Source organism: Mugil cephalus, chromosome 20 (assembly GCF_022458985.1).
Source record: "Mugil cephalus isolate CIBA_MC_2020 chromosome 20, CIBA_Mcephalus_1.1, whole genome shotgun sequence".
In the NCBI taxonomy this organism is placed as follows: domain Eukaryota; kingdom Metazoa; phylum Chordata; class Actinopteri; order Mugiliformes; family Mugilidae; genus Mugil; species Mugil cephalus.
The window spans coordinates 14,972,131-14,997,461 of NC_061789.1; the positions used below are offsets into that span (position 1 = coordinate 14,972,131).

At 41.3% G+C, this 25,331-nt stretch overlaps 1 protein-coding gene across 2 annotated transcripts; it reads right to left on the reverse strand.

The window, feature by feature from the left end:
• Positions 1–1,779: 1,779 nt before the first annotated feature.
• gsg1l (gsg1-like) lies at positions 1,780–24,823 on the reverse strand. 2 transcript variants are annotated; one of them, XM_047570793.1, is made up of 5 exons: positions 24,029–24,821; positions 15,506–15,553; positions 8,673–8,825; positions 6,285–6,396; positions 1,780–4,740 (listed from the first exon to the last, which is right to left on the reverse strand). In XM_047570793.1, exons 1-5 carry the CDS (start codon positions 24,363–24,365, stop codon positions 4,374–4,376), a joined length of 1,017 nt encoding a protein of 338 aa, XP_047426749.1. In that variant the 5' UTR covers positions 24,366–24,821; the 3' UTR covers positions 1,780–4,373. The 2 variants fall into 2 exon arrangements, with proteins under 2 accessions (XP_047426749.1, XP_047426750.1); XM_047570794.1 differs by lacking the exon at positions 15,506–15,553 and having other exon boundaries at positions 24,029–24,823.
• Between the last annotated feature and the right edge of the window lie 508 nt (positions 24,824–25,331).

Here is a 25,331-nt window from a genome sequence, read left to right on the forward strand (position 1 = left end):
GAGACTTTGTGGGACCTCATTTAGTGCCAAACAAGAGATTTATGCCATGCGGAGGTGCTGTGGAGTGACCCACAACTCCTAAAACATGCAAACATTTGGGATTTTTGAAAGCTGAAGCAGTGCTAGTTAATTACTTTATGTCAAAAACGGGTGGAGACCAAATCAGAGCTACGAGAAAAGGTTCATCTGGCGGACGTACAGTTGACAAATGATGGTATCTATTGGATATGGAAATGTACAGCTTTTTATCAAGGAGCAAATCTCAGTGCTGTAAAGTGAAGCCAGTATGGAATTGCAGAAAAAAGTGATTCTTCTAATGACCAATAAAAGCCTGCTCCAAATCTGAGCCAGCTCTCAAAAGGATAAAACTTTAATTAAGGCTTAAATGTGGGGTAGCACTACGCGATGAATATGATTAGTGTTAAACCTGCTACAAATCAACATGGTAGTATTGTTGTTGGCAGCTCATTACCGTACTGGTGCTCTGATTTTATTTAATATTTAATATCACAATAACTAATAATAAAGTGATCAAAGGCATCAGGATCAAAGTTTGAACCCATGTCTCTTGTCACTGACAGCACCGGCTCTCTGTCGAACCACCAATGATAAAACATGGCAGTTCACGGAGATTTGAATGTCCCACATTTATCATTCACTGTAACAGAGTTCCCAAATGCCAGTGCTACAGTTCATCACTTAATTTAAAAATCTGAAAAGATGAACTTTACAAAGTGGGCCACTACCAGATGTAAAAATCAATGAGTGTGTTCATACACGAACTGGCATTTCGCCTTTTACTCTAACTGTCTCTTTAACTGTGATGCGGTAGACTGAACCAAAAATGAATTTACTCTTCAAAACCGATTTAAAAATGTCTGGTTGGCTCCTGCAAAGAATAAATTTTAGAAAATAAGGGATTCATTTGCTGTTTTAGAGTAACTCTTAATGCTATTTTGGTACTATTTTTGTACGTGAGTATTTTTGATTGTACAAATTACAAACCACCGTGAATGTCACGTTTAACAAATGCGTCCTCCGGAGCGAGTTTCCTCACGCGCTTCCTTGAGGATCACCACGTGTCTGCACGCACGTACATGTGTTATAAATTGTCCTCCTCCATTTACAGCATCCAGCGATGCATTGAAACAGGAGCTTTAACTGCTCCTCTAATCTCCCCCCTCTGCATATCTGCCGGCCATTACGGCCCACTGGGTCCATCCATCACGTCTATCTGTGCAGATATTATGGATCAAAGTGAGTCTAGTTGACACTTCTGTAAGGTATGAGAGGGAAAGGAATCCATAACTGCAGGTCAGCACGGAATTATATTAATCTCGCAGGGTCTCTGCGAATCAAATAAGATCTCGGAGGAGTAATTGATTTTTATAATTCATGCTTAGAAGTTACAATTAGATTTGTAATCCTCACGTTATTTAATTTGTTCCCTTCAATTAATAATTTGACAAATTACTGAGACTGTTATTCCACAAAATCTGTTTAAAGGGAAGTAAAACACTCTTGGGTCTAACAGCAAAATCCAGATATCTGCATATGTCAGTCCACATATTAAACATGTTCAGTGTGTGACTTGGGCATACATTGCTTAGCTGCTTGTGAAACTTAGATCAGACTAAGCCATACTATAAAGTAGCAATAACACAACATAAAATCTCTCATTTATACTATAAGTGTACAAATTCACATGTGTGTGGTTTTATAGGACAATGTGCTCAACGAGCTGAATTAAATCCAGGAAAGAAGACAGGAAACAGGAAGTGTTATACATAGATAAATATATGTAAATACATTCAAGCACAATCCTTTTATCTCAGCTGTCACCGGCATTTCAACGTCAGTGCACAGTGATTCCATGACCAGCACGAGGCTTTACAACTTGTGTCTGGATTACTTTGACCCCAAAACCTCCCCTTTACTTCTACGACTCCCAGACAATTTAATCCCTGTGGTTTACAATCCGCCGCGCCTTACATAACACATAGAGTGTCCTCAGGCGGAGCCACACTGTTAGCATCCTGGAGACACTGTACAGTCCTCAGCAGCAGTTCGTTCAAAGAGCTTTTTAGTGGGTTTCAGCTTCTAATTTTGACGTTGAATTTTGCTGCTGCTCTCCTTAATGTCATGTCGTTGTGTTCATAGCTCATCTGTTAATGTGGTTAAAAAAATACAGTTTTAACTGAACCTGGATTTCCCAGATTTGGTCAATTTAAGGTCAAAAGAAAGATATCAGATGAGCATGCATTAAGTGGGCCTGACATCCAGTCAACCCTTTCCAATCCATAAGTAAAATGCATAAAAAGCATCCCACTACATACTGATACTAATGGATGCAGTATTTCTTGAATCGCCAAATCAATCAGTGCACACAATCCGCTCCACGTCAGGCCGATGATTCACCGCCCTCCGCGTCTTCCTTTTCTTTTTGAAACCCCGAGCGGTTAGTTATTCCTGGGATTTATTACCCTCGTATGTCCCCCGTGAGACTCACATATGGTACATTTATGCAGCTAATTTCCAGAGAGGTCAAAAGTGAATGGTCCCCTACAGCAGCCAGAGGTTCAGCGACTCCGGGGACACAGAGACGCAGAGCACATTCACTTTCTGAGAGGACTGACCCTGTGACCACTGGGCGATGAGGGCTGTCCGTCATGTCCTTCCACACATTCGTGGCCCGCAGAGCAGAGACACCTTCCAAGAAATATCTGCAATGAATAGGTTTGTTGCTTTCAAGTTTGGTACAAGAGTGAAAGCCTTTCATCTAATAATTTATTTTACATTTTCATGGTGTCAGTATGGACACCTCCTCCTCTTATTTAAATAAACAGAGAGAGTGGTTGACCTGGACTTCATGCTAGATCAGGGGTCTTCGACATTTTTCAGGCTCCAAAGTGATGGAGAGATTAGGTAGAGACCCCCTCGTACTTATTGTATGTGTTCTAATATTAAATCCAGCCCAGTGCTATTTATAAATATACATAATATTTATCATTCTGCATTCAATATTAAGTTGTCCCTTATCCCTTTACTAAAATATGTTGGATTCATGTTAATGTGTATTTAAAGAAATTTAAATTTGAGGGGGAAAATTTAAAAAATGTATAAAGAAAATGTCTATTCAACCAAAGACTTTGCGACCCCTCTGCAGCACCTATGCTGACCCCCTGGGGGTCGCGGGCCCCCTGTTGAAGACCTCTGTGCTACATCATTTCAGTATTTTGCTGTTTTGCTCTTGTACCAAACTTGCTCCAAAGTCAAAAGTAAAATGTGAAAACCACCACAAAGCTGCTGAAGACACACAGTCCGCGATCAGATGTTTTGTCACTATATTCCAGTTTCACCAACGGCATCAACACAGCTTAAACATGAACAGACATGTAGTTTTAACACTAGATTTCACATTCATCATCTTTAAGCGCTATGTGCAGTATTTTATGACAAGCATCTCTTTTGCTTCCTGCTCCTGGGGCAGACTGTCCTTGTTCTCCCAGCTGAAACCAGCCTGTGAGACACTATTTATGAAGAAAACTTTTTCAAATTTGAGGTCTGAGCAACTCCATGGTCTGCCTTGGTATGCGTACATAAATTTACAAAGAAAAAATAACAGACCCGATTCAAGGGGAACTGAGCGCAGACAAACCAAACCCCAACAGAGCAGAGGGTAATTAGATCTGATCCATAATCCATAATGCTGTCGACTCTAGCAGACCCAAGCAGAGAGAGAGAGAACAGAGAGCACTGGCAGCAGCATGATGCCCCATTAATGAATTTGACAAAAGAGCTGAATGTAAAGTGAATGTAAACAAGTAAAAACTAAAAAAAAAGTCTTATTTCCACCGTCTGCACAAGAAATGTGAGACACTTTAAATTAAAGGAGATGCTTTGATCATTCAGATCCACTCATTTATTGACCCAAGACTGCACAAAATTGGGACCTGGTCAAACTCAGGTTTTGCTGCTACTATAGCTGTCTGACCAGCATCCTTAGCTGTCTGTATAAGTAGCTGGATCATGTTAGCTAACATTAGATATTGCTTCTCTGCCACTTTCTTTGATGATGCGTTGATTTTAAAATACCACACATAGCGCCTCAACAATATGCTGGAACATCTACTTTTCATCTGTTTTGCACATCCTATATAGATTTTCAATTCATATACAGAGAACACATCCATCAGATCTTATATGTTTCCTGAAGCCTGTCAATTATCCTCTCCAAAGACAAAATAATGGCAGCTGTGCTTTCATTTTTGGATGACCAAAGCTAGCGGCCAGGTGCAGACATCCCTCCTCATGTGGCCACACCACCACCACCACCACCACCACACATAACCCTCCTCATTCCCATGGGTGACTCAGCACTGCTCCTCCCCCAGCGAGTCTGTGTTCTCCCCCAGGTCTATGGAGGCTGACGCAGCTCTCATCTTCCCACGTCCTGGACCAGGACCCGGACCAGGTCCAGGTCCGGGACCTGGCCCCCCAACGACGAGCCCAGCTCTAGCTCCACTGTGGCCAGGGTAGACATCCACAGTGCTGGAGATGGACTGGAGGGACTGGTCCCGGAAATAGTGGAAAGCTTCTTGGTCCAGGAAGTTCTGCTCCTCGCGCAGGCCCTGCTCGAACAGCTTACGCTTATGTCTGAACTCAATCACCGTCTTGGTGTAGGAGTTGAGGGTGGTGACGGAGGCAGCCATGCAGCAGGTGAAGGAACCCCACGCCATGCTGGTTAGAGAGAAACAGAAAATAAGGAGACACAGTGAACTGTGATGTCTGCATATAGCAGTGTTAAAGCACAATGGTGGTGACAATAGCTCAAAAAAGCTCCATTTAGAGACCCTTCACACACACTAGTGGTGATACTAAGTTGCATATGAGCTTTAAAACATCATGTAACTTTTATATGCTCCGCTCTTTAATGGTGTCTCCATTTTTATTTGCTTTATTGTTATTTTTATAGTGCTTATTCTATTTTTTTTTTCATTTGCACTACTTAGCCAGGAGCTACCGCCCAAAATTTCGTTATGTCTTCACATAATGACAATAAACGATTCTTGACTCTTGAATGATCTGTGCTCATATCCATCGATCCTGTGCAGAGCGGCAGTTTTTGGGTTCATAATTCTTTGGCTGGCATGAAAACAAGTTCATTACTGCGAGCAATTGCTTCCGTAGTTTTGACGTTAACTGAAAATGATAAGGCATTGCAAATATCAACGCTGACTTCCAAGCTACCGAATTAACCCAAAGGTATCAACTGACAGATGATAGAAAGATCACCGTCCTTGTTCTGGCATAAACTGGGAGGTACTCCGATAGCAAGATGTGATTGGGCAGATGGAGAAATTAGAGTTTCCTCTGGGACTTGAAGCACTCAGAGGAACATCTGCGGCGATCGGGCAAATACGTCGGGCTCCTCAACCTCAACCTGCGCTCCAGTTAATGTTAGCGGACTCATTACTGATGGGCTGCTAATTGAGAGAGATTGGAGGCTGTGGAGGAATAAATCTGACATTAGGTAGTTAATAGGGACGCAGACAGATTCAATGTGCAGAGCTAAACGCTGGACGCCAAGAAAACACCAAGCTAAGGTCTCTAAATATGCTGAGTAAGAAAACTATAAAGAGAAACACCAAAAAACGCCTGAAGAAATGACTGATCCATCAGTCTCCATAGCAGAATTAATTCGGTGGTATGATTTGATAATACGCAGTTTAATGTCACTTATTCGCTCACTTTTATTTCAATATTCATAATTCTTCCATGATTGTCTCACAGAGGAAGCACGAAAAATAGTTTAGAAAGTTTAGTTAAATAAAACAATAGTTAGAAAATTTCATATAAGTAAAATAAAATTGCTCACATATTACATCATTAAACTTCACCAAATAACTATCGTTTCTTTTCTGATAAGGCAAGTGCTGCATGATATCTGCCGAGGAAGATCAAATGAACATAAGCTCCAAAACAGGTATTATCTTCAGCTAGAGTTTGCCTAACAATAAAATGTAATTCTGGGACGTAATATTGCTTCCTAAAATGATGTATGGAGTCTGTTTTTATTAGAACACAGGCACACTTCTTCTCTGCCTTTGAACTACAAATGATTAGTTTGAACTCATACGGCAGCTTTGAGCAGAGAGCGGAGAAGGTCTCACCTGGATAATTATCCAAGAAACAACAAGCCTCCACCCGCTGAGTGCTGCCAGACTGCGGCACACCTCCAGCAACATTCATAGTAAAAAATTGACTGGGTGAACCCAACTAACCAGAAGGACCAGCCGTAGTCCCAGCTGTGAGGCCTCCAGTCTTCGGGACCCAGACTGACTGTGATCTGGAACACCTGAGTGTACATCATGTGGGCCACCATTCCCAGAAGACCTGCAGCACAGACAAACATCTGTTACAGCACATGCCTGAGAAAAACAGTATTAAAACAACAACAACAGAAAAAAAACGTACCAGAAAGTTGTAACACCTGGTCCTTCAACTGATTCTATTTGCATAAAATATCTTACGTAGTAAAGTTTCACAGAAAAACACTCGTGGGACTAAATTATACTGTAAAAACTTCCTGTGGGAAGATTTAACTTAAATAATTTATTTTTATTTAAACCACGCTGTGTAAGCAAGATAGAGCAAAATAAAATGTACTTTTATTGAATCGCATGACTGCACTGAACCCCTTAATGATTCCATGACGTTTCGTTTCCTCTCAATGCAACTCAACACCAAGTACAGTCAAACCAATAATGTCTCGTCCCGTTCTTACATAACGACACTAACGCTCAGCACAAGGTGATATGCCACGATAATTACCATAAACGAAACATCGGTAAATCATTTGTGAGCCACAGCTCCGCACACAATAAATCAGAACACGTGTAATTACCATAATTAGTTATTGTATCGTATCAATTGATTTAGTGGGCCGGTTTTGGGACATGAAGTCAGTTAGATACAGGGACGCAATCACTCATACATGTACAATAAATCAAAAAAAAAGCCACAGTGTAAATGATTCAGTGTGCTATTAATGTGCTATTATACATCACAACCACGTAATCAACAGCAGACAGCGGTGCTAGTTAGTGTGTGTCGGTAACGTCACTGAGGACATGTGTGGGGAGTGTGTTCCTCACTGTAAAGAACATGAGCTGCAACTCAACTGGGACCGAGGAGAGCAACATCTCTCCTCTTTATTGACTCCATGACCACACAGACTTTCCTTTGACTACAGGTCAAACGTCGGTAATAGCACAGTGATGTCTTCTCCACTGTAACCATCTCGGCAGAGTTATAGGCCTAAGATTATGCATCCGAATCAACCTATCTCATTTCTAATATTTTAAAAACAACTTTGACAACTTTGCCTCAATCTCAAACTTGCTTTTGTGGAGATAAAGGGTGAATTATTTCATTGTCTCAGGAGCTTGTTTTCTTAGCTTTTGTTTTCTCCAGATAACAGACTTTGTGATAAATAATCTTGGGATAAATGATATCGATATCACGATAAATCGGCCTTTGTTTCCTCAAGATAAATGAAGCCACCTCCCCAAATAAATTCACTTTGTAGTCTCAAACAACCCCCCAATTAATTACACATTAAGAAAATAAACTTTGGTTTCTCAAGATAAGAAAATAACCTGTAATGTTGATCGAATGCCATTTAATAAATTCTCAGCTTCTGAAAATATAAGAAACGCACTGTAGTGCCTTGTTGGCTGCGACTGTTAGATACATTTGTTGTTGCCATAGCACAAATAAACTCATGATAACGTAAAAGGATCCTTATTATTCATATTATAATTAATATTATTTATAACATATTTACTGTATAGGCCAAGGCCTCAAAAAGGTAGTTGGGAAATTGACAATATTTGGAGGAAATAATCACCAATCTGTCACATGTATCTCATCAGATTTTTGATGCCTCACAGAGAAGAAGAAGAAGAAGAAGAAGAAGAAGAAGAAGAAGAAGAAGAAGAAGAAGAAGAAGAAGAACTGGTTGAGCCAAGAAACATAAGGAATGGGCATTAAATCTGTAGTTTGGTCTGATGACTCCACATTAATCCACCCTTCCGTGTCCTCATGAGCAGATGTTTCCTACATGTTTGGATCCCACCGTAAAGCACATCACATTTTCCTTGCGAGGACTATTCAGATGTCTAAAAGCGGTTAAGATCTGATCTTTCTCTTCTTAAGGACAAAGAGCAGGAACTGTGCTCCCAGCTTCCGATGTTAGCAGATTACAGCCTGCATGGTATGGAATCACTGTCCCGTTGTCCTCAGGTCAGCTTGAGATTGAGACGAGCTATGTGTCGACGGACGCCGGGCCAACGTCTTGTGTAAGAGGTTTACCATGAGTTGGGAGAAAAATCCTTGGCACAGACACAGCGAAGGCTTCCATGGGATAACCTCTGAACCTGGGTGACCTCTCACAAATCTGCATCAGTAATTCCCAGAGCATTTCAGAATGTGAAAGTGCCTCACAGGATTATGAAGCGGCTTGAAAGGTGGCTCCAGATTGACACTGCTGCTCTGATTATTGATCATTACCATTTCTGATTGCACGGATTAGAAAAACATATGGACGTGGAGAGAATGGAGAAAGAAAGAAGGAGTTTCTGGGGCCAGATGTCAGGCCTCCGACTTACCGGACAGCACGGTGAAGACGGCGGCAAAGGCGTTGAGTTTGAGCCCGTCGATGACGTTGCTTGAGTGGAAGAGCTCCAGACACATGAGGCTGAAGCCGACCACCAGCAGGAGAATGTAGAGCACCTCGGACACCACCGACAACCACAGCACGCCTACAAACACAGAAACACAAATAAATAAAGACACAAAGCTGCAAAGATAGACTGCACGATTGTTTCCTCAGTTTTTAAAGTTGTTTTCTCAGAAAGTATTTAATTCTAAATGTGCTTTACCACTTACTAACATGACCTGTACCATTTTTATTGTAGGAACACAAAGCGTTGCAAGCTTATCTTAGATTTTCAATGTCTTTAGGTCTTTATTATTATCATTTTGCATTCAGTATTAAGCTATCCCTTATCCCTTTACTAAAATATGCTGGATTTGTGTTAATATGTATTTAAAGAAATTGTAATTTGTTGGGGAAAATTAAAAAATGTATAACAAATGTCTGATCAACCAAAGATTTTACAACCCTCCCCCCCTGCAGTGCCATCGAGGGCCCCTAGGGGTGGCAGACCCTCTGTTGAAGACCTCTGTTTTAAAGCATAAATAAGATCAATGACACGTTGGCAATTTCCTCTTTTTTCTTTCATTTTAGATGTTTTGCTCAGCTTGTCTTTCTCCCTGGACCCCGTATTTTCAGAAAACATGGAAACAGACAGTACAGACGCGGTTTAAATCACCATCATCCCGTTTTAAAAGTTCTCAGTCGATTGTCTTTCAGACGACACGTAACGTCTAGGGCCGATGCCAGATAAGAAAGTCGAACGTGGCCTCGACCGGGGGGATAGCAGTAATCTTATTCTCCCTGAAAGTCTGCTTTCTCAGACATGCACACTGATGTGGGAGTTCACGAAAAAGAGGCACACAGCTGTGCTGAAAGAGTTCCTGGATTCAAGATTTTGACTTGTTGAACACCTGAACCTTGTACGTGAGGAACGTGAGGTTCAATCTGGATTTTGGACTGAAGCCTTTGATTTAACCAAACAGTTCAATTATGTGAAGTAGAACTAAACACCTGTTACCACATACCTGAGCTCATATTAAATTTGTTGTAAAAAAAAATATTGTTAGCAGATTAAGATGGATAGTTTTCTTTTGTAAATGTTTTTTGACTCAACTTTATTATTTATATAGCACTTTAGGCTACAGCCGAGACAAAGTGCTGTACATGGGTAAAATAAGAACGTAAGACATAAAACAGTTAAAAGCAATAAAACAATAAAAACTATCGAAAATAATAATAATAGAGAGCACTAAAAGCACCAAACAAGGGCAGACTCTCATGCTGGATTGAACGCCAAGGAATAAAAATGGGTTTTAAAAATGGACAGTGAGAAAAAATGGACTTGTCTGATGTGCAGATGGTTCCACAGTTCAGGAGAAGCAACAGAAAAAGCTCTGCCTCCTCTGAGCTTCCGCTTGGACCTGGAGACATGGAGAAGCTCAGAGAGGTAAGGCGGGGTGAGACCATTCAAAGATTTAAAAGCAAATAAAAGAACCTTAAAATGGACCCTAAAGTGGAGAAAGGCCAGAACTGGGGGTTATGTGCCCTCTCTTATGTTGGAGTGATGGTGATAAAATGCCTCCTCACGCCACTCATTAGACTCAGATATGTGAATATTAGACTTCTCATGTTTGAGTCTTCTGGGCGTGAGCAGAGGGCAGGAACATTTGCTCGTCCTTCAGTTTATTCTGCTGCCTTCCTTCCTTCCTTTGTTCCTTCCTTCCTTCATCTGGTGTCCAATAACGCACAAACTGCTCACGAAACTCTGATGAATCTTCGGAGAATGACACCGCGTCTCCTCTGCAGACGGGACATGACACTTAGAGCTCAAATCAAGGTGAGATATGTGTTTGTGACCCTCCCACAGGATTAGGAGGAGGACGTGCTGGATATCCCAACCTTCTGGTGGTACAGAGTCGTACACAAAAAAAAAAATAAAAAAGATTCTCACCGGAGCTGAGGGAGACATCACACAGGATGATGAACAAGTATTACAACGCTACTGTATTTCTTCCGGCCTTGGACCCTTTCGAAAGCAGAAAGGAGTTGACGCGTTATAGCTGAGGCTGCCTTTGGCATCCACTCTCTCCAGCAGGACTGCTCTCCACATTTATTATGTCTCAAAGGCAGAAGATCCTCTTGAATCCTTGAGCCTCACGACAAAGAATTAAACAGGATTATCTGTTCCGCTTTGTCGGGCTTGCAGATGAGGTCGAAGAGCGACCTCCGGGCTCAGTTTTCAATTTGAACCTCGGTGAGTTCGGGGGAGCCACAGGATCACTGTCTCTAGGCAAGGAGAGGCAACCTGTTTTACATTAGGCTTTAGGGGGAAGCAATGGAATACAATGTCAGATTTCAAAAAGGCAGAAAAAAAAAAAAAAAAAGCAGAGCCAAAGAAATTAATTAAAAGCAAACCGTAGTACTTGAGGCAGATTTCAGATCCTCTGGAAGTTTGCTGCAGAGTTACAAAAAATATGTCAGAATCCCCGTCCTCCTCTGGATAACAATCGAAAAATCCCACCACCTATCAGCACACAGCCGTCATTAATGTCTGTCTTGTTGTGTCCTACTGGGGACTGTTCCCCCTCCGGCTCCAGACTCGTTGACTTGTTTCTTGCAGACAAACTTCAATGACTTCCCTCTGTGTGCTGTGTGTGCTAAGTCATTAATTTCAATACACACTCCTCCGTGAAGCTTTATGGAGCGACAGGACGAGGCGCTCTCTCTCTGTCTCTGTCTGTCTCTCTCTTAAAGGCAGGGAACAGCAACAACAACCCCTACAGATGATTTGAATACGAACACATTAATGAGATCCTTTGCTAACCAATGCCTTTGTAGATGAAGATAAGCAAGCTTTTCAGACTGAGCCGGTTGACTTACTGTGGATTAAGGCACATACAGTATGAATGGGATGAAATAAAATTGTTGTATTTTTTAGAGTCTTCTATTAAAGTAATAGTAATGCCAAGATAGAATGTCGGAAAGTTGCACCTTTTCCACTCATGCATGCACATGAGGAAATAGAGCTCTTGTAGCACTGTTTTGAAAGGTTATTTTCTGCAGAAGCCAGCAGATCGACTTTGAGCACCTAACAAAACTAAAGTTATTTTAACTTAATTTCTGGAACAAGACCTCCATGTTATTCTATTTCCCGACCTTACCTATTATGACTTATCCCTCTCCCCCTCTGTTTGTCTCAGTTCTACACTCCCTCTCTTTTCTTTTCTTCATCTTCCACCTTTCGTTACAGGAACCAGGGGATCCAAGGAGCATCCAGACATGTGACATGTGCCGCCCTCACCACCTCCCTCCCTTCTCTGGGTTCCTCTTCCACCAATGAAAAACTATTCTTTTGTCAAAAGCTCCGCAACGCATGTGACAAAAGATCGCCGCGAAGCTCCCCCAGTTAAACATCAGTCACAGGAGCGGCTTTATGAAAAGGTTAAAGCAACGGCTTTGCCAGCATGACATGTTTTGGGAAGTCATTTACAGCTCCCAAGGTTCATTTCAACAAGGAACAAGACGACTCTGACGTGAATTCAGTCGCTTGAGCAGCCAACACGGGAGCTTAAAAGAACACTGCTGATCTAAAAACAAAGTCCAGATTTGAAACAGATTTGTTCATCCCTGCGTCCGTTTTGACAGAGTTCAGCAGCAGCCATGCTACAGTCGATCGACAAACTGTTTACAGTTTACAGTGGCTGGATTGGCAACTAGGTTGAGGGGAGACAGAAATAAACAGGAAGCTGGAAAATGTATGGGCCGTTTCATTCCCTTTCCTATAGCTGTGATGACGCTGTGGATAAAACCATTTATTTTCAGTGCCAGTTAAGCTAATTTCAACTTTAGTTTGATTAAAAATAGAAAAGATGACATTCAACAAAGATACTGTTCCAGGTTAGAAACCGAGATCCTGCAGCTCATATGCATGACGTCTTTAACTCCAAACTCTCTCTGGTTTCTCATTAGCTGTGCCTCTAATTTCAAGCCTGTCGATAGAAACGAACCGCGGGCTGCGAAATGACTGTAAGGGAAATTACAGCACTGATATTGACCAAAAACATTTTTCTCCCCTGTTTCTGTCTTATTGAATATGTATCAGTAGACTGAGCAGACTTCATTAAACCGACGGCAGACTGAAAAACGTGTTGTGAGGGACTAAGTGCCGACAGGAAGGAACACTCTAATCACAAATAGAAGTAATTACATCTGTAATTACTGTGCCTGTGCGTGCGCGCGTGCGATTCAACGAACTGTCGTTAAATTCGGCGTGCGTTACACCTTTGACACCAAATTTTCGTGTTTTCTCAAAACATTTCCAGAATGCATATTTAATGAGATTTAACCCCACGGGGAAGCTCATTAAGAAATTATTCTTTTATTAATTTACGACTGGATTTAGACTTAAAATTGAATCAGAGGAGTCGTTTTCACAGACTGAGGTAATCAGTCCAAATGAATTATCGGGACTGAAACTAATGAGTCATGACAAATACACTTAAATTATTTCTAGGAAAAATTCTTAAAAAAAATAAAGGAAAAAACTTTTAAACGCTCCAGCTAAAACTCCTCAAATTACTTACTTTCAAAAATTAGAAATGAAAATGTTAAAGCTGCAGTCGCTGACTTTAAATGAAATTAAAAAAACGTCAATCAAAACTTTCTGAGGTTATTTTTTACTTCAATTAGGGCATAACGTTAGTTTTAAAGTGGAGAAACTAATTACAAGTAAAATATAGGAAAGCTTTTGTAACAAACTGATCACATGTTATCCTTGAATTTGGACAGTATTTATGTTCTGTCTTGTTTGTGGTAGTTTTAATTCTGAAAATGAAGTTTTGCTAGAAGAAACACTAAAGGAGAAGAATGTCTTGTGGATTAAGTCATGCACATGTTTTTCAAGATAATGAGGAGTTTACTTTCTACAGCTTGTTGAGTTTTTAAAGAGTAATCTTGGTCATGTTAATGTGAATGTTTTAGACGAATCATATAACAGAAATACATTTTTCTAACCGCATTAGAAACCTCCACAACACAATATTCAACACCATGGCCTTGCTGATGTAGGTCAACTTTTAGATAATGAAAATCGTTTGGAGGACAGTTTGATTGTTAGATGCAAGCATTTCTCAAGTGGGTCTAATTCTACCCTTGTACTGATGACAGCAGTCTGCATTTTTTCACAGTGATCCATCTACATAATCAAATTAATAGTTTCTTTCTTTTTCTTCTTCTTTTTTTTTTTTTTTTTACAGTTTTCATTAGGATCTTGCTCGGATCTGACCGAAGAGTAAGTGCATGTCATAAAACACAGCAGCGACCATGTTGGGCCCAATGGCAGGCAGATTAACAGATCGGATATTTGTGCGAGTGGCAAGGTCACCCGCCATGCTCAATACATCGTATCATCAATTGCTCCGTGCATCACTCCTGCTCTTCTTCCAGATGGCATTAGAGGATGAAACCATCAGAGAACTTCCATTATTAACAGCCTGCTCTGCAAGAAACTGTGAACTAGAGGTGACGCCCACATGCACCAAATATTCTTAGGAGGAAAACTGAGAAGGTGCTTCTTATTCTGCATCCTTATACTCATAAAAAAAATCTGTATTTTTTTTTTTTTTTAATGTTATTTAGGAGTGTCATCATTTTTTTCTGTTCTGCTTGGTATGTTATTGATGGAAACATACAGTGAGTTTTTTGGGCCAACATTGGAAAATTTGCTTAACAACCTGCTTAAACTTTCATGTGAGCATGAGGCCTCATCCTCATCTTTGTTAGGCTACAGGCTCCAATAACTTCCATAAATCAAAACTGACAAAGCACTGGAAGAAAAGCTGAGCTTGTTTCATATCAATTAATATGTGTCACTTTCCCTCTACTCCCTCCTTTGTCAATATAATAACAATGACGGCCTCAGGATGCTTCAAATGAAGCACCTTTAAGGATCGTCTGAGAGCATCCGAGACCTTCCCGATGCCTGGAGAATATGAGGTTTGTTTCAGGCTCAGTGTCTGGAGAAGTTTGAAGAGGCAGGGTTTGAACTTTTTCAATCTGGGTTTCCCCTTCTTCACATATCTGTTTCAGTTTCAGTGTGTCCTCAACATCTGATATAAGTGCTGTGTTTTAAAATGGACAGCTCTCACATGAAGTCATTTCTCTCTGGCTGGAATAAATCCATTCCTTTGACTTGTTTGACTCAAGTGGGGTTAAATGTGCAACGAGTATCTTAGAGGGACAGAAATATGGAGGTGGCGGAACAGCCAACAGGAATCCATGACGACAGCAACGGCGAAAACATGGCTCCACCTCGGTCATCTTCTTCTATTGAATGAATTCGTTTTTGTCCATAAAGTTGATTATGTTTGCTGCAGATTCAATGTTCCACAGTGAGCAAAACCACTTTGTCAATAAATCTCGACCGTGAGTGATGTTTTAAGGGATCCACACAGTCGTGACTCATCAGAGAATGGACATGGGCCTTCTGAGGGCGTCATGTGATGTAGCTGAATGTTGTTAGTGGTGGACCTTTGGGTCCTGTGGATCAGTTTGGGTTCTAGTGATTTTTGGAGGCCAGGTCAACAGCCAAGACAAACACCATGTGTCTGCAAACTGCTAAAAAAAAAACACAAACCAGAAAAGAGATGTGTGTGTGTGTGTGTATATATGCATTTATATTCGGGGCTTTTTTTTTTCTTTTTCCCCGTGGTTTTCCCTTGGCCTGATGAACAGGTGGGAAGCGGCAGGGAGTGGCGCAGATTCCTAACGACCATCATTACTCACCTCTTTCCGACGCTGGGGCCAGATCAATGAAGCTCCGACACTTTTCACCTGAGAGGAGAGAGTGTGGAGAGGAGGGAAATGAAGGAGGGGGTGGGGGGAGGTGGGGAAGAGAGGGATGTACGGAGGGAAAGGGATGGGGGAGGCAGTGAAAGGAAGGTGAAACGAGCTGGGAATGAAGGAGAGACGGGGAATGAGACAAGAGGATGAGGGGTGGGGGTAAAAAAAAAAAAAAAGGGTACAGATGAAGCCATTAGTGAGAAGGATGCAGGGATGAAATTTAATGCACAAGGTGGAGAGAAAAAAAAGATAAAGTGAGCGTCGGGACATCCAGCTGATACGAGCTAATAATGTGTCAGGCCTGCAAACAATGACACTGCAACTCCTGAATGTCACTCAGCTGTTATTTCATTACTTCCTTTGGAGATAATGCTTTCCTGCCAACAGGGAGTTCATCAGTGTCACACTCGCTGGCGTTACATGATAATGGAGCTTGTGTTCAGCAGAATTAGTAATGTTTAAGTCCTTTCTTCTTGACAATTAATCTGTATTAATTATGTAGCGCGCTTGTATGATAAGGAAAGAGAAAAGCAAAAAGGATACACATTGCAACAGCTCTAAAAATAAGAACTAGGTTAGGTGTTTCAACTGTTTATGCTAAGCTAAGCTAATCACATCCTGATTTGAACTGTAGACAGAAAGCTTTTTTATCTGCCATATATTTTTCTTACTCAGTTATTTTCTTCTGATTCATGCATGTTTTTTTTTTTTTTTTTTCGAAAGCAGAACGGATGCTAAATTTTCTGATCAAAGCTGTCATTCAGCAGATCAGTCGTAAATCACAGAGCCTTATCCTCTTGGCTTCATCGCATTCCGCTGCTGCAAAGTCCGACTGCACGGAGTTCATCAGAGCTCAGTGGGACCCCGCAGGTCACAGATCAGCAGCCACAACACGAGCCATAACTCAGCCTCTGTGGTGTCACGGGCTGCAGGCGGGCCCATCCATAACCTGCCTGAGCACCGACGCCCTCACACCGCTGTACTCACTGGAGCCCCAACCCACCACCTCACACTGCAGATGAAGACGCACTCTGTTTGTCTCAAGAAGAGAAGTCAAGTCTCGGGTGTCGATACTTGAATCAGAGTTTTGAAGGGGTTGATCTGCGTCGTTCCTTTTACAAACACAGAATGAAAATGAAGAGAAGCTCATCCAGGATTGCTACACTTCCTTATCTCCAAGGTTAAAAAAGAGCAGAAAGAAACCAATGAATGTGTCCACGACTCGGTTGAGCTGCAGCGAAAATGTGGCACAGCTGAAAGGTGACGAGCACCGCGTCTGATTAGGACGTGAATCTAAAATGTAATTAAATAGTGAGCAGGCTTGTCTGTGACATGCCGACAGAGCTAACAGCACAATCAGTATTCCCGCACTTTCCTGCTGGGAGCTGAACAAGAAGACTGCGTTCCTCTAAATTGCCCATTATCCAAAAAAAAAAAAAAAAATGATCAAGCTTCCACTCTATCAGGATGAAATGGAACTGGTTCATTTTAAAGAGGCTTCAGGTCCTTTCAAATGTCGCTTCTTGTATTTTTAGTTTGCAGTCCCGACACTCTTTGACTCCCGCACCAGTCTTTCATTATCCTCCCTCCCTGCAGCCCTGCAGTCTGTTTAATCAGTGATCCGAAGTCATTCTGGGGTTAATTGCAGCTGTAATGAATATTAATAGTATCGTGAAACAACAGCTAACGTGCCATTACCCCTACAGCCATGTCTGAATTATTCAGTCACATTCAACTAACTTACAGCTTACTTTCTTGAAATAAATAAAAGTAGTAAGTACCAAAAAGGATCAATGTTAATGCAGAAATGTTAAAGAAACCTAAACTCTTGGTACATATTCACCACATAACTTACATGTTTATTTTTTATTTTAGTTTTTTAGGCCCAGAGTGGCGTCCCTTCGTGAAACCAAGAAGAATGATGAACCAGTCAGGTGAGGCTAATGTCATGACACTGCTCACCTGTGACTGGCCAGGACTGTGTCAAGGGAAGCCAGCAACTCATTGGCCTCTCTCCAATCAAAACATAGCATCGTTTTCATCAAGCCACCAAATGAAATAACGCGAGATTAGAGGATTTAATAAAAATCTATTTTACAATACTACCTCCACCTACAGCACAACTTCAGATAAAATCTGACAGCAGGCCAATATTTAAACTAGAACTTCACACAGAGAGACAGAAATGTTTTCCAACTTTTAATGTGGCAAATTACATGTACACGATGCTGGTACATGGTTGCTGGTAGCACTAAACTTTGTTGGCCATTGGCTTCTGAAGTTACTTAAAATAGTGACATATAAGTTGCAACATACTCTTCTCTGTCCCCCACCTCCTAAAAACCATATACTTTTTGTCTAAAAATGGATAACTGTCTCAAAGTGCTGATGCGCAAGAAAAGGCTTCACCTTTGCCAGTCGCCTTAGGTGAAAAAAGCTGGACTTATCCACTGTACCAATTTGACAATCCAATTTAAAATCACTGTCCATCTTAAAGCCCAGGTTCGAGACTACCGGCTTTGCACAAAATGCCAAGAGGCCACCTCTGTTTTACTTTTCATTAAAATATAAAAAGTTCAGGACCACCCAGGTTTTAACATCCTCAAGACATGACAGGAGTTGCTTAACTGAGAAGGCATCCGTCTTATTCAACGGCATTTATACCTGTCATCAGCATAGCAATGGAAGGAGATATCAAGTTCCCCCCAAGACAGAACCCAGAGGGAGCAGATACAGGGGAAAAACAGAGGCCCTAAAATTGAACCCTGTGGAACCACATTTTTAAAGTTAACTGCAATAATTACTTAATAATTACTTTATAGTGGAGTAATTCAGTTACTTTGGAGAAGTAACGAGTAACTATAACTAATTACTTGTAGTAAAATGACATTTCAACAAAAAGTAAAATGATCAACGCTGCTTAGAACTCTGAAGCTGCTCGGATGAGTGGCGAAACGTCTTCTTGAAAATCTTGACAAGTCCAGTTGCCTTTCTTAAATGTTTTTGGGTTATACCGTGACCTGGGTGGCTGAGAATCTTCACAAAACATTTACCACAAAGTTTAATGAAGGAAAGAATAAAATAATTAATTCAATTACAACCTTTAAAAACTCACGAAATGAACCCGATGAAGGATGAGTTTGAGGAGCAGTTTACAGAAAGGTCATTTCAGTGTAAAAGTGAACAAATTAAACCGTCGTCTTGGAGAAACACACTCTGTTCTCATTACTGCCATTAAAACAGTATCGAGTTGAGCTCCTTACGAGTCCCTTTGCCGGTCGTGCCAGATTGTAGTGATGTAATAAAGTGAGTAAGCCTCACTGAAGTTTTTTTTTTCATTTAACCTTTAATTGCCCAGGTGGTCTCGTGCCCGCCGGGTTACAGCAGTGACAGCAGTGTACAGATATCAAACTAGGTCGAAGGTGAAAAAGGACATGGGCAAACACAGACCTCTCCGCATGAGGTCTGACATGAGTTAATGTTATAAATTCTTCAAGAAAGACAAATATATAATCATTTTCACATTATAGTGCTCACAGAACAGGAGAACAAGGCATGATGAGGAGACACTGATTAATAGAAGCAGGAAAGTTATACACTGATCATCCCAATCAGGCTTCAATAACGTTGGGACACCAAGAAAAGTCGCTGATAGTTTTTTAGAAGAAGAACCATTCGTTGAAATATATTTTGGCCGGCAGCTTTATAACGTTTCGTGGTTTAAGGTGAGGCTTTCTTAAGTAATCTGTGGAGAAAACATGTGATTTTTTTGTTTTTCACAAAACCTGAGTGCACCTCTCCAAAATCGACCTTGCCAAGAGAGCCGGCTAATGAATAATTACTGTGCAGCGTTCACATTTTTCAGGCAAGCAAAAGAACTTTCCATGTATAAAATCAGAAATATCTGGAACACCAGCCATCTATTCTTTGGATGATGATGTTTATTGGAAGCCAAAACTAAAAAAAATGGTCTCTAAAAGCAAAATATGTGTTTGCAAGTGTTCATTAATTGCAGAAAGTGATCCAAGACCACAAAGAAATAGTGGCGAATGAATCCAAATGAAAGATTTCAGCTGTAAATGTTACTTAATTGAAAGTATAATCCTGAAAATGTTCTTGAAGTATAATTTTTTGTCCCAGGATTTGAGTTCACAGACCTAAAAAGATCCTCCATCTTATATAGTCTGACTGAAGCCTCAGCAGACACCCTATAAAAGAAAACTACATCGTATGTTTACTTTCAAGCTCTGGCTCATCGTCTGCACTCAGTAAAATGTACAACATCTGTTGTTTTCTGTCGCGTCTCTGTAGAGTAACAAGTTCTGGCAAAAGAGATTGAACCTGATGAATGGCAGGTTGTAAACAAAGCTGCCACACCAGCTACTTCACTTCACACTGAGAGCTTCGCGGCAGAATGTCTATAAAGATGGACGACGTGACAGATACCCAGACGCGAAGCCAAAATATCTCCATCACCCCTCGCCGGCCGGTTACAGCAAAGGTCACAACAAAAGCCCTGTCTCCCCATATTCATCACATGAATTGGGACGTCTCTGCTCCGTGTGCTTTTCGTTATTTCAAGTTTGGTTTCATGAAAAATAAAGAAGAGTTTATTTGATTGTCAATTTAAAAGTACCTTTACATTTTGTCAGTATATGAACAATAATCCAACAACATTTAGATTTAGTTATAGGATTTATGCTACAAGTTATGTCATCTGAACTTTCCGCTGTGAAAAAACAAAAAAAATATCTATTTTATTGTCAAACAGCACCACTGCTTTTATTTATAGTCAAATAATAAAGTTCACCAAGGCTTAAATATTTTCTGGGAGGCCAAAAATACCTAATAATTACTGTAAAAGTAATAATATTCTTTTCTTCATTAAAATCCCCCCCCCCCACTTCTCAGTGAGCCTAGAGGTGATGCATTTATAGTAAAATCTTTATTTTATTTTTTTTCACCCACAGAGCAGAAGTAGGAAGGCAGAGAAGAACCAGAGAGCGTGAGGAGTCTCTCTGTGAAATGCTAATGATCGCAGCTCTCCTCTCAGTGATGTCAGAGCTCTCTCCTGTCCTGAAGGGCCAGGCGCGAGCTGTACTGCTTGTATCGCTCAGAGCACGTTCAATTGTGTTCAAGGGAAAACTGATCGCTATGCGAAATATAACTTGCGGTGGGATGTCTTTCCACCCCCTGCCTCTCTCCACTCACCTGCGTCCACCTCTCCAATCAGCTGCTCCACCATTTATAGCCCCGGTTCACCCTCTCATAGTTTGTCTTTGAGTTGAGTGTCACATCTTTGCAGTGGTTTAGTCTCCTCTCTGTGCTCTGATTATTGCCTGCGTGCCTACTTGTACTTTTAGCTTCTATTATTATTTTGCACTGTGAGGAAGACATATTTGTGGGTTATGAAGTATATCGTGTGAGCAGGTCATTCTCATTCTTTCCCCCCTGTTGCACACCACCTGGGATGTTATTCCCTGTTTGGTAAAGGGCAGGCACTTTCAAAACTTGCTACGTGATTAGACGAACCATCTGCCCATCAACCGTTGAGCTCAATGGACCATATCGAGAGGCAGGAAAGCTCACAAGAAGAATGAATCTGAAATCTGAGCGTAAAAGTTGCATTTGAACGGTCTAAACCAAACCCCGCTTACAGTTCTTCGACCTCTGTTGTTCTGCTACAAGTACGTATCTTGAAACCTGGAGGACAGACATTCCTGCGTGATGTCGTGATCTCACGAGAATCCAAGTTGTGGCAAACCGACTTCTTCTGTCAAAAGAAACCAATCGGCGCCTCAGGATGTAAATAATCCGTCTACTTCCTGGTTATTGCACCCTAACCCAAAACATAAGATAGAATATGAAAACCCCATTTTAATATATGATAGATATTGCCCTGTTATCATGAGCCTCCGCATCCAGTCTGTACTCAGACATTCATAATCTGGCAGTGATGTGCCATTCAAAAAGTAAACAAATAAACTATGTATACGTCTTTTATCACAGTCCAGACAGACGTACATCAAATATTTCCAAACTAACAAACTGAATAAAACATGGATTCAGGAAGGAAATCTGGCATAAATTCTCTTTGCTGGGTTTTCCTGCAGAGTTCACTCAAACTGGAGACTGAATTGTGGGAATTAGGGGGAACGGTGGCTGCGATCTCTTTAGCTTGTTAGAGCAGTGCAGAGGGTACGTGAGGGGGAAGGTGTGACGTTGAATCTTTATCAGCTGATGATCAAACGGCAGGCGGTGGAGATGTTTTCATAAGTGCTCTCAGAGACACTTTTCATCCATACATAATATCTCTTTATTTTTCCGGGGTTGTTTATGCTGTTTGATTCAAGCTGAGCTCACCTACCAGCGGCAGCGGGAATGACAGGCGGTGGAAACTTCTTAAAAAGAATCCTAAGCTGTTGATCCAGTTTTCGCACTCTGCCCTGAAAGTTTCTGACGTTTGTAATTTTATTTCATTTTCAATGGCACTTTTTCTTCAAAAAAACTAAACTGTGGCGCGCCACAAAAAGCTCGCGTCTGGGTATTTATCTCCGTGTACACATCCCATTTGAGGAACAAGCAGCAGGATAAGATGATCTCGACACACTTAAAAGGCTTAAAAGGCCTTATCGGCCCAAACTGTTCAGGATGAGATCTCCCTGGTTCAGTTCTTCCTCTAATCTAAATAGTTCCTGTCAGAAGCCTGTTTGTGTCTCCTTTCTCCTTGTAGCCGCCATTTTGGTTCTATCGATGGTATTTATTTTTAAATCTGATCCAAAACTGTCACAAAAACATTTCAACAAATCCAAAGTTAAGGTACTGACGTGGCCTCCACATCATCTGAGATGTTGTTTCATTTATTTTTTTTAGTAATCCTGAAGGGAAATGAGGGTAAGTCGGGTTAAGCTTGCGTGCTAACTGACCTGACGAAACTGATTGAGAGCTGTGTCGGAAAGGTTGATGGGTCAAACAGCTGTGCCTACCGAGTAACCTAATAGTTTTGCTGAGAACCAAAAGATGACGTGTGTTATAATGACTGATTTTTTAACACATAGATACAGGATCTCAAACAGCCTACCCTCAGACCTTTGGTGCCCCTAGGAGCTATAGCCTGTTAGCACTTTTAGCCTTCAAAGCTGGAGACACTGTGATTTTAATGAATCTTGTGTGACATGTTAACTCACACACATTTAAATCGGCCTTCCTGCAGACAGATGCTTCAGTTTCTCTGCTCAAACCGAACATAAGCTCTCTAACCCCAAAGATCAAGAGTAATAAAATTCTCATCCAAATTATGACTTTTTTTTTTCTTCCAATTTTTGCATATTGGAAAACTTCTTGTTCATCACGCGATCCTGCAGCTTTAGCCATGACTATCCCTTCACCGCCCAGCGCTGCCTTTTCACTGATTCCATTTGTAGCATAAATGTGGGACCCAAAGCACAAGAGTTGAATATCAGGATTCATTTATTACTGATTCTGACATCGGTTAAACGCACGCACTTTTCTCTCAGCCTCTTTCTGCCTCCCTAAGCCGTTCATTTACTCTCCCACGGGCAGTGCCAAAATGCATCTGAACACACACAGTTTGGGAAGCACTACTTTGTCTGTCTCTCCGTGCAGAACAGAAGCAGCAGATCTGGTTTGTTTGTTTGTTTGTTTACTTGCCGCTAGCAGATAAATGCTCAAACTCATCCCCTCAGATGTGTAAAATAAAAGAAACACTTAAGAGATCACCAGAGACTTTACGGCACCAAAAAGAATCCGCTGATGTAAATGGTCCCAGAGAAACATACAGAAAAAAGAATATCCCCAATTTCCAAAATCAAACTCTGTCCTGAGCAGGAGTTGATCAGCTGAGAAATATAGAGTGTGACAGTCATATAACGGAGACACTGTTGGTTTGGATATTTTTGTTGGTTATTAAAAAACAGTCATATTCTTTGACAACTGGGTAAGAGGGACAAGAAGTGACTGGAATTAACAAATATTATCAATATCCAGATTAGTGTAGAGCAAGGAAACACATCAAAATCCTAGTTTTGACAGCTGGAAGAAAAAGAAAAAATGTTTCCAAATTTGCCCGAATGTCCTTTACCCCCGTAAAGACAAGCACCTGAGAGCTTGCGTTTGCAGTCAGCTTATTTCAAAAATATTAATGTTAAGACAAATAAGAAATCAAATACAAATTGAAACGATAGGCCTGCACGCTTTACGCACACGTATTTTTCCTGTGGTTCGTGCGTAAAAACGAAAGCAGTAACTGTTATTGCTTTCCAGCTAAAGAAGGCTAAACTTCTACGTACAATGTGATGAATTTTACGTTAGACATTATAGTATTTTTGGTGCCAAACATTCACCCTTTTGGAACAACTTTATGTGATTTTTTTGTCTTATTTTTCCTGCTGGAAAAAGGATCGAGCCTAAGTCTCGTTAAACTGTCTCCTGGGTCGATTTACCCACCTGCCCCGTGGATGTTCTCCTCGCATGAGTACCAGATGCCCGTGTGGAAACGGCGGAAGAGGAAGCGGTCGTCTCCTGTCTCCCAGCTGTAGTGCACTTTGCTCTGATCGGTCTCGTTCACGCCGTAATCGATGCAGTTGTGGTGCCGCTGCTTGCTGCAGTTGGGCTTGGGGACGCGCTGGGTGCCCTCGCACCAGTACGTGGTGATGAAGGCGGTGGTGGAGAAGAACAGGGCCACCAGGTTCAGACCCACGGACATGAGTGCGCGACATTTCCGCGTCGTCTTCATGATCTCGAAGCGAGCGGCCGCGTCCCCAAAGGCGTCGAGAAAGTTCATCCAAGAAAGGGAAAGAGAGAGGCGGTCAGAGGACGAAGAGTGGAGGCATGGCGCGGTGAAGACGCACGGAGGATTTACGCGCGTCTCCTCTGCCTCTTTTCTCCTCTTTCTGCCAGCTTGTCCTTCGAGGGGAAGTGACAGGTGGTCCAGAATCTCCAAGAGAGGTCAGAAAGCCTTAAATCATAAATATCTTGTTCCATCTACTCCACCATCACATCTGACACTTTCCAGCTTCGCCGTGAAAACACAGGACTGTCCCAGCGTCTGAGAGCAGGACGCTCAATGTGGAGACGTGATGCCGAGAGCGCAGCATCTTCCTCCTCCTCCTCCTCTCTCTCTCTATCTCTCTCTCACTCTCTCTCGTGCGTCATCAGCGTGACAGGACTCTTCTGTATAAAAGGACACCCAGAAGGCTCACACCTCCACCATGCCTACACGTTCTTGATAACCGATTTTTATTGACATTTTCATATATATTATTCAAACCCCCAAATATCCACTTTATTTTAGAGCTAAGATAAGATATATAATATAACAAATACAATGGAAAGCTCCACTACCAGCATTAATTAGCAGGACTAATGGACTTAAAAACCCATAATTTCCCTTGGGTTGTTACAATATTTAGTTCAGACATTCTTGTTCCACTCAGACTGCCTCTTGAAAATAACAAACATCCCAGTTATCAGCACGTATAGATTCTGTGCCCAATTTTTTATCAACCCATCCATCCTCACCATGTGCCACTTGACTACCTCGTTCTACTTTCGTATGTTGTCACATCAATATGGTTTGTGAGCTGCTTGCACAGACGACCTACTTTTTTTTTTATGAGAGCGGTCATGGAAGATATTGTTTTGTTGTTTCTAAACATTTCATCTCTATTGATTAATCATAATAATGATATTGATGATAACACAGGATTTTTAAATGTTATTTTTTGCTTGTTTAAGATGTCATATCAGA